The sequence below is a fragment of the Psammomys obesus genome, unplaced genomic scaffold (assembly GCF_907164565.1).
Source record: "Psammomys obesus unplaced genomic scaffold, mPsaObe1.curated_primary_1811, whole genome shotgun sequence".
In the NCBI taxonomy this organism is placed as follows: domain Eukaryota; kingdom Metazoa; phylum Chordata; class Mammalia; order Rodentia; family Muridae; genus Psammomys; species Psammomys obesus.
The window spans coordinates 14,073,682-14,083,995 of NW_026596095.1; the positions used below are offsets into that span (position 1 = coordinate 14,073,682).

Genomic DNA, 10,314 nt, shown 5'->3' on the forward strand with positions numbered 1-10,314 from the left:
TTTCTTCACATGGTAGCCAGACCAAAAAAGTCAACTATATTTCAACAGCATTTTCTTTATTTTTAATAAAGGTTATGCTGGTTTTCAAAATATATTCTATGGAGAAGATATATGTATATATTAATTGCATATATATTAAGGGTAGGTAGGCCTCATGCCCAGCAGTAGATAGCTAACACAAAATAAATTTTAACACACATCATCATGCACACACAAACACCATCTATTGAGCAACGATGCTTCTCTCATGAAGGTTGAACAAGGCACTGATCTATGGGTATAGCACTGTCATTAGAAGTCATTTATTGCTCTTGTGTTTTTAGCAAAATAATACTATTAGGTTTCCCCTAGGTTTATTACCTATCTAGCTTCAGTTCTTACCACTTTGGCAATGCCAGGCATGCATGCTATCACACAGAATTTACCTTAAATACAATCAAAAAGTGGTTGTTTACTCTCATAGCATTTGTGCGACTACTGTATCGGTATATCTTGCACTGTTGTAGGTCATAGGGCTTGTAGCTGGGTGACAAGGATGATTCCTAATCATTTAGAGTCACTTCAGCACTATGGACAGTTGCCAGTAGGGGTAGAGCTTGCTTTAGGCACCAGCTTGACTGCTGTATGGTTGATAACATAAGTGTTGTATTCATCAACAAGGCCTTAGTACCAGGTTGTAGAGAACAACTAATAGCCTTGACAATAGCCTGTGATGTTTCAGCAATCCATGGAACCATTTTGGTTAATGATTCAACAAGATGTAAAAACCCACTGAAGGTTTTACTTGGTAAAATAAGAAGTCTAACTGGGGCATTGTCTTCTTCATTTTATAGTGACTTTATTTAGATTACTTTGATATATGTATATAAATTAGGGAGCTTCTACCATAGTACGTTTCCATATGGTTTTCCAACAGGCCTTTAGCATTAAATCTCCCCGCCTACATTTGCTCCTTTACACTGATCTCCCATCCCCTTCCTCATTGAATCCTTCTATTCTAGTTTCCCATTTATCTCTCCATAACACTGTATTCCAAATTCTATTTCCCCTTCCTTGGGGGATACTTGCTCCTTACCTCCCATCCAAGTACCTAACCTCTGGGGTTGTTCGTATTGCAGAACATATATCCAAGGTTTAAAAGCTAGCATCCACATGTGAGAGTAAACATATAACATCATTTATTAACTGTTTTTCTTAGTGCCTGTGCTAATGACAGTCTGTTCAGAAAGACTTTAACTGTGCCAAATGTGCTCAAGACTATCCCATCACTCTCTCTTCTATCAGATTTGGTGTATCTGGCTATAGTGGAAATTCTAGAATTTTGATTTCTTTAAAAAACACAGAAAAAAAAAACTGAGCCCTGGGAGCCCTGCAGAGACTGATACCTCAACCAAAGACAATGCACGGAGAGGACCTAAAACCCCTGCTCAGATGTTGCCCATAGACTCAGTCTCCAAGTAGGGTCCCTAGTAAGGGGAGCAGGGGCTTTCTCTGGCATGAACTCAGTGATAGGCTCTCTAATCACCTCACCCTGGGGGGTGCAGCCTTAGCAGGCCACAGAGGAAGACAATGCAACCAGTCCTGATGAGACCTGTTAGGCTAGGGTCAAATAGAAGGGGAAGAGGACCTCCTCTATCAGTGAACTAGGAGAAGGCAAAGGGGGAGAAAAGGGAGGGTGAGATTGGGAGGAGACAAGGGAGGGAGCCACATCAGCGATACAAACTGAAATGATAATAATAAAAAAAGAAAAAAAAAACACAGAAATGTTATAGGAATATACTTTTGTTTTAATCCCAGGTGTGAGGATAAGAGGCTTCTTCACAGCAGGTGACTATGATTTGCCTTGTGCTCTAGCAGGGGCATATTTTGCTGGCTACATAGTTTCAGAGGATATATAAATCCAGGGTCTAGAGAGGTGAGGGTTCTGTTGTTGCTTTTTGGTGTTTGGATGCTGTTTATTGCAGTTTGTTAAATAGTCTTGTGTAAAGAAGAGACAACGAGAAGAAGAAATTAGATATCCTGATGACAAAGATCAAACTTGCCCCTAATCAGCAAGAAGTAGCCTTTCATTTTTTCCCTCCTATTTAGCATTAGGGGTTTAATAAGGGAGAAGAAGGGTGGAAGAAAGAAAGAAACCTACAAAGTGGTAAAATATCTGGTTACAACTGGCCTTGTGTTGAGGTCTTCGATCCATTTGGAGTGGACTTTTTGCACAGGGTGATAAGTAAATCTACTTACAGTCTTCTGCACACAGCTGTCCAGTTTGACACACACCATTTGTTGAAGATGCTCTTTTTCCAGTGTGCATTTCTGGCTTCTTTATTTAAAAAAAAAATCAGGTGTTATTGGTGTGTGTATGTATGTGTGGGACTTCAGTTCCATTCTTTGGGTCAATGTCTTGATTTTTATGGCAATACCATGCTGTTTTTATTATTATAACTCTGGAATACAACTTGAAATCTGGAACAGTGATACCTCCAGCAGTTATTTTATTATTCAGGGTATTTTGCTTATCCAGGTTTTTTTTTTTTTTGTACTTCCATATGAAGTTGAAAATGTTTTTATCTTTTCCAGTTTCTGTGAAGAAATGTTTTGGGGCTTTGATAGAGATTTTATTGAATCTGTGGGTTGCTTTTGGTCAGATGGTCATTTTCACAAATATTAATCCTATTGATTCTCAAGCATGGGTGGTATTTCCTTCTCATGGTGTCTTCTTTGATTTCTCGCTTTTATCTCATCCTAAATTTTTATTTGGCTTTAGTTTTACAATAGTGTATGTCAAAGACCAGATTCAACCAGTCAGGGTCCATGAGGTGATGTGTGTAGAGTCGATGACTGATGATCACTCAGGAGACTTTTTTTCCTGAGGGTAAAAGCTTGATGCTCTGGTCCAGAACTTCTTGTAGCTGGCAAAGAAATAGGAATAAAAGGAGGTGGAGGGAATCATAGACTCTACACACACACACATACACACACACACACACACACACACACATTGAATACACATTGGGTGGATGGGGAAAATGTCAATTAGCAAGCCCCAACCCACATTATATACATACACAAATACACACATACATACTGAGTGAATGCATACTGAGTGGATGGAGGAAACTCCAAGGAGTGAGCTTCAATGACTTTATTTTTTTTCTCCCACGGCTTATATATCCCAGCAAAATCTTTTGACCAGTATAAAAATTACACTGTGATTACATTTTATTTTTCTTTTAGTAAACGATTATAATGAATATACATAGAAAAATGTGTTCCTCCATACCTTCACATGATCAAATGTTTTACGTATTATAGATGAGAAAAAAATGTGGAAAACAAATTATTCCCAAGAACCTACGTACATTGGTAACTAAGCAACTTGTTATATATTAACAAAGTTCAAGCAAGGAAGGTAATTTTCTCAGCCAATTTCTCTTTACTGGCAGGCTGCAGTTTGCAGTTACAAAGAGAGAATCAATTATCTTAAAAAGTAATATGAAAATCTTAAAAGAATCACAAATCTAAACTTTCATATTTGAATAAAAACAATCGTCATTTCTACTTTAAATCCTCAAGGTACACACCTATTAGTTGACAATTTTTATTAAAATCATATCAGGAAGCTGAGGGAAAAAATGGGTACAGGAAACTAATTATCACTTTAATCACCAGCCCAGCTCCATTGAGAGTCACATCAGCCATTGCTGATTGGGGTATTGTTCTTACTCCCTAAATGTAAAAAGTCCCATCCCAACTGTTGAGAGTCTACTCTTCGGGACTTCAAATTGTTCCGTAAGATTTTCTACTTCGGGGGCCACTAACAACAACATCTTAACCTAACCTTACTAAATAATCTATTCTTCCAAATTCTTTCTGAGGCCATTGCTAACAATCTACATCTCTAAGTTCTTTCCAAGGGTGGTGGTTGAATCATTAATCTGCACCAGCAGCAATGACTGAAAAAGATCAAGCATTAGTATTGCAAGTACCAATGATGCTGTCCAGTGATGGACTGGAAGCCTCCTTAGAGTTTTCATATAGATAATGTATTATGAGGGATGCAGTGATCGCAAAGGCAACAAGCTCAGTGATCCACCATAACAGCAGAGTCCTAAGGACACAGAGTCCTCGGGGCTCTGCCTCCCAAGGCACTGCATCATGGTTGTGCTAACTGGAGGGCCAAATTCCAAGACTCTAAAGCTGGTTTGCTGTTCCTCCTGCATGGCCCTCAACAAGAAAATGTAGGTGCATTTACATAAACTGAGGCCTATGTTTCAATAGTGAGCAGTTTTCTGTTTATGTTCTGATTAACATAGAGTGGAGTTATTTCTCAGAATTTGCCTGTTGCCTTAATGTAATGTCTTTTCTTATTAGTACTTTAGTACTTTTTCATTATTACATTTTATATTTTTGTTTATTGAATTTACAGTCAAAGGGATCTATCTGATTCCTTGGATTCATTTAGAGTCATTAAACTAATTGAACTTTTAAAGAAAGGATTTTTACTTATCATAATTACTGATTATATATACTATACTTGAGCCCATCTCCTATTTATGGAAAAATTGCAGGGATACCCTGAAACACTTTTCTTGAATTACTTTAAAAGGCAATTGCTGGCTGGGGATTCACCGTCTTTTATACTTTTATCCTACAATCCACCAACCCCGTTATTGCACTACCGCCTGACATGGGGACTTCTCTTCTGTGTTAGACACAAACATTCATCAAATTAAAAAAGCATCATAGTTCTTCTCAATTACTCCTTAGACTCACTTTAGCTCTTTATCTCTCTAATTGTGAGCACTGTAGTTCAGGATCGTGTGTTTCATCTGATCCTCATTCCCTCCCCTCTTAATTCCTTTCAAACTTGAAGCACCCCTTCTTTGAACGACATACTTTTGTATTAAGTTCAGGCTCCATATCGTTGATGGGAATGCCATAGAGACTATGTTTTATCTCCCCAGAGCTTCCTCTTTCCTTCAGTACCATTCTACACAATTCCAGTTTATCACGTTACCACTCCCATTAACTTTGATCTCTTAATTAATTGTGTGTCCTTTAGGCTCTTCCCTCAATAAGTTGAGATCAAAGAAAGAGAGAGAGAGAGAAAGAGAGAGAGAGAGGAAAGAAAGGAAGGAAGGAAGGAAGGAAGGAAGGAAGGAAGGAAGGAAGGAAGGAAGGAAGGAAGGAAGGAAGGAAGCAACTTTTGTCCACTCAGGATTTGGTGCTATATTTTGAAGTTACCTGGTTTATCTTCTGGACAGTTGTTGCTCTTATGTGAAAGCCAGGCTCACCCCAAACACCCAGGCAAGCTCATATCAGATCTCATCCCTTTCTTACTGAACTAAAGCAATCTACCAGCATTCTCAATGGCAGAGGTTAACAAAGAGATGCAGCAGCCTGCTTTCCACATGATTGGCAGTCACTGGCTCCAACTCTACCCTACCTTAGGACAAAAGAGCTTGAACCTTTAAGTTGTGTCCACTGTAAGTGCTATCCTGACTATGATTAGGAAATAACAGCAACGCTTTAGGAAGGGAAGGAGTCAAGTACAGGGGTGAAGATGGGGGTCACTAACATGGCAGGACTTTCTTTTTGCCTTTGTCCAATGGATTCTGCTAAAAAATATTTTTTTAAATGCTCATTACTTTACCTCTTGCAAAAAAAAAAAAATCTTAAACATTTCTGTGATCGATATAAGCCACACTATCTGGGTTGCAAATCTTTCATTTTTGACTGTTTCTGGATGTTTTCAGAAGTAGTCACAGCAGCTAATAGTTTAAAAACTGAGTAAGTAACAGACATAGCCGCACTATTTCAAAATCAGTGTCACAACCTAGTGGGCATTTTAGGCAGTTCATAATAAATAAATAAATAACACAACTCTCTACCCCTCTGCTTTCACAGCCATTAAATGAAGACCAGGGTGACTTTTCACTACAGTACTGAGGATTCAGTGCAATTATATATACAAAAGGAAAGCTACAAACTATAAAAAACTTTCTTAAAATATGTCATTACACACCACTCTGCCCGTCTAGTTTGTCACAGTGGCTACCATTTACTAACTGTTTTCCCCAACTTAGATTCTGTGCTCCTTTCTGGGGCCCAAGATATCTCAACATATATCATAACCCCAATTTCCTTGATGGAGATCAGAGCGTTAAATGCTACCCCAATGTTAAAAGTAACTGTGGAAATCCAAACTCAGGTATGTCAGATTCCAACACCTGTCCCCTTAATCAGTGCCCACATTCTGCTCCAAACTCCTCTGTGTAGCCTGAGCCTCAGAACTACTAATGGAGAAAGTGACCTGAAGAATCTCTCATTTGTTATGAGCTGTTAGCAAGCCTTTGTTGAAACCATTCTGCCTTCTGGAGAAGCAGAAACCTCTTAGTTCACTAGTGACTCTAGACTCTCATTTGTCTGCCAACAACTCCCCATCTTCTGAAAACAGTTTTGTCTCCTCTCTCTTCTCCTCTCTCCTCCCTTCCTCTCTTCTCTCTTCTCCCCTCCTCTCTTGTCCTTTCTACTCCCTCTTCTTTCCTTCCCTCCCCTCCTCCCTCTCCAAGCATTGCTTATATTTTCAGAAGCATCATTTCCTTTCTATTCCACCACTAGATGATAAATAACCAATTTAATTACAAAGGCTTAAATTTTTTGCCTTTTGAGAAATTAAGTAGGCTTTCAGGTCAAGGACATGGTCTATGTATGATAATTATTTAATTAATAATTTAGCCCCTCTAATGATTGCTAAAACTTTTACAAATACAGACTCTCCTCCTTCATTTCTTTCTTAATTTACCTTGGTAGGCACTTACCAGTTTTCCATGTAGAAAGCTAGTGATCTGATCCGTGGTTGTTATGGATCTGATACTAGACCAAAATTGTCATGAACAGTGATGGCATCTGAATTTGGTGTTTAGTGACACTTGTAAAATGTCTATAGGAGTTTATTTTAAGTTCCCATGGCTGTGATTGCTGTGAAATGCTGACTGCTAATGATAAATGAAGTGACAGGCAGATGCAAATGCCACTTTGCAGAATAGGATGTTGTCTTCATAGTTCCTACTTCCGCATCAGTATGCGGATCCACTTACCACTCAAGAAATCACACTTGCAACAGTTAATCACAAATCAGACTGTTCAACCAAAGGACATATGACATTTCCGAATACATCCATTTGGGGTGTGGTTGTGTGTGTTGTGTGTGTGTGTGTGTGTGTGTGTTGTGTTCTGTGAGATCTATGTATATACATATTTGTGGAGTTTGGTGACTCAGCTAGACTTCTGGCCAGCTAGCACCAGGGATCTGCCTGTCACCCCCAAGGTCAGGTTACAGACACAGGCCACCATGCTCAGCTTTTCCTATGTGGGCTCTGAGACTCCCCTGCCCAAGTTTGGGTTCTCTCTCTGAGTTTTCTTCTTTGCAATTTATTCGATTCCATGAATACCTTTATATTTTCCCTAAATATTTATAGCCTTTGTGTATGTGTCCTATTTTAAAAGTTATTTTGAGCATATGCAATAACTTCAGTCAATTCTGGGTTAAAGTATCATAAATTAACAGATACAAGTGGACCCTTATGATAGTAACTGGTTCTGGGTGGACCCTTGGAAAACTGTCTAGAAACGAGCTTCCTTGTCATTTTAATACACTATAGAAAGGTTCCGCTGCTTTCCTAGACATCTAAGTGATTTATTAATGGAGAGCCGGAGACAGTGGCAAACAAAAGCGTGCTTATCTCCCGTGGAACTGGAAGACTCATCTCCTTCCTGCACTGGCACAAACTCTGAGCTTTGCTTCTGCAGCCAGGAGCCACTTTCTTTTTCAGAGATCCAATGAGATGGGGGTGAATTGTGAGATACTGTTTGAGAAGCTACCTGGAGATTTCTGCATCATCCACCTGTGTTCTAGAACACGGGAGTTAGTTTGAGATACTGACCTCAGGGCATGCTTGAGAAGCTACTATGAGGTCCATAATAGTCTAATCCTGAGCATCCCTCTCTATTGTGCTAGCACTTTGTCATGTAAATAAAAGACCAAATTTTATTTTAATTAATTCTGTTGTAAGAACTTTTTAAAAGACTTTGAGATGAGGGGTAAAAATCTTAGTTTCCAAAGTACTGAAAATGCTATTCAACTGTTAAATGTGAAGCCAATTAAAACTCTGGAATGGAAAGTAGAGCTGCTCAGTGGATATTACTTAATTTGGCGTTGAGCTGATGTTTGTTCACAGAGACTTTACTTAACTTAAGAATTACCTGAATGAAGAATGTGCCTTCTATCCTGCCTTGACAAGATGTTTACTCTTTCCTCAAAGGTATCAGATACACACGGGACTTCAACATTCTATCATCAGACCTACCCAACCCAACTGTCTACCTCTGGACAACGCAACCCTACCTCAGAAGCTGAGAGAGGTCGGCTATTCAACCCACATGGTTGGGAAATGGCACTTGGGATTTTACAGAAAAGAATGCATGCCCACCAAGAGAGGATTTGATACCTTTTTTGGCTCCCTTTTGGGGAGTGGCGATTATTATACCCACTACAAATGTGACAGCCCCGGGATGTGCGGCTATGACCTGTATGAAAACGACAACGCTGCTTGGAACCATGACAACGGCATCTATTCCACCCAGATGTATACTCAGAGAGTGCAGCGGCTCTTAGCTTCCCATAACCCCACAAAACCTATATTTCTTTATATTGCTTACCAAGCTGTGCATTCCCCGCTGCAAGCCCCTGGCAGGTATTTCGAACACTACCGATCCATTATCAACATCAACAGAAGGAGGTACGCAGCCATGCTCTCCTGCTTGGATGAAGCAATCCACAATGTGACCCTGGCTCTCAAGAGGTATGGTTTCTATAACAACAGTATCATCATCTACTCCTCAGATAATGGCGGGCAGCCCACAGCAGGAGGAAGCAACTGGCCTCTCAGAGGTAGCAAGGGAACATATTGGGAAGGGGGCATCCGGGCAGTTGGCTTTGTGCACAGCCCACTCCTGAAAAACAAAGGAACGGTGTGTAAGGAACTCGTGCACATCACCGATTGGTATCCCACCTTGATTTCACTGGCGGAAGGACAGATTGATGAAGACATTCAGCTCGATGGGTACGATATCTGGGAGACCATAAGCGAAGGTCTCCGTTCACCCCGAGTGGATATTTTGCACAACATCGACCCCATTTACACCAAGGCTAAAAACGGCTCCTGGGCAGCAGGCTACGGAATCTGGAATACTGCAATCCAGTCGGCCATCCGGGTGCAGCACTGGAAGCTCCTTACAGGAAATCCGGGCTACAGTGACTGGGTCCCCCCTCAGGCTTTCAGCAATCTGGGCCCAAACCGGTGGCACAACGAGAGGATTACCTTGTCCACTGGCAAGAGTATCTGGCTCTTCAACATCACGGCTGATCCGTACGAGAGGGTGGACCTCTCCAGCAGGTACCCAGGCATCGTGAAGAAGCTGCTGCGGAGGCTCTCCCAGTTCAACAAGACAGCAGTGCCCGTCAGGTACCCCCCAAAGGATCCCAGAAGCAACCCTCGGCTCAACGGAGGAGTCTGGGGTCCCTGGTACAAAGACGAAAACAAGAAAAAGAAGACAAACAAAACTAAGGCTGGGAAAAAGCAGAAGAAAAGCAAGGCTAGGATGAGAAAACAGCTGACAGCGTGCGCCTCAACAAAATGCCACTCAAGTCTCACCGCTGGCTAAAGGCAGGACTTTCTGCCGCGGGTTAAACTTGAACTGCCCTGTTCCTAGGTAATCGAGAGAATTTGGCTCAGAAATACAACGGCCAGCCGCCTCGGGCTTGTTTTCACGAACTCGCTCTCTGCTAGAGGCTTCTGACACCTGGCTGCCATGTGGACAAAACCACCTTCGTGGGTGCCAAAGGCGGTGCTTCTGCAGGCCACACAAGGAGGGGAATGCAGTATTTGTCTCTCTGGAGTCTGTGTAACAAACAGAATGTTGTTCAAACAGTTGATCAACCAGAATGCTTTGAATCCCTTCAGTTGTGAAAGGAACTGTGACAACCTGTGGAAATTACAGGGTAACAAGATTAACACAACGACTTTTGATGCGAAGTTTGCGTCCCCTCAAAGGCCCAAAAAAACAATGTTTCGAAGTGAAAGTTTCATACGCAACTTGGGCTTTTAAGATAATTCTATTTCGTGTTGCGGTTGTCTCTTCTCTAAGGGTGGGGGGAAAAGCTGCTTCTCTCTCGTGGCCAGCTTGCACCTCATCTCATCCTGTTTAAAGGAAGGTCAGATAACGCCTGAGCGTTGGCAGAAACGAATGCATCTC

General features: G+C 41.0%; 1 protein-coding gene across 1 annotated transcript in view; it reads left to right on the forward strand.

The window, feature by feature from the left end:
* The window catches only part of Arsj (arylsulfatase family member J), a 51,494-nt gene extending 41,568 nt beyond the window's left edge, over nucleotides 1-9,926 (forward strand). Inside the window, exon 2 of the mRNA XM_055628243.1 lies at nucleotides 8,322-9,926. Within this exon, the coding sequence (XP_055484218.1) occupies nucleotides 8,322-9,723 (1,402 nt within the window). The 3' untranslated portion in view covers nucleotides 9,724-9,926. The remainder of the gene's footprint in view (nucleotides 1-8,321) is intronic.
* Nucleotides 9,927-10,314: the final 388 nt, after the last annotated feature.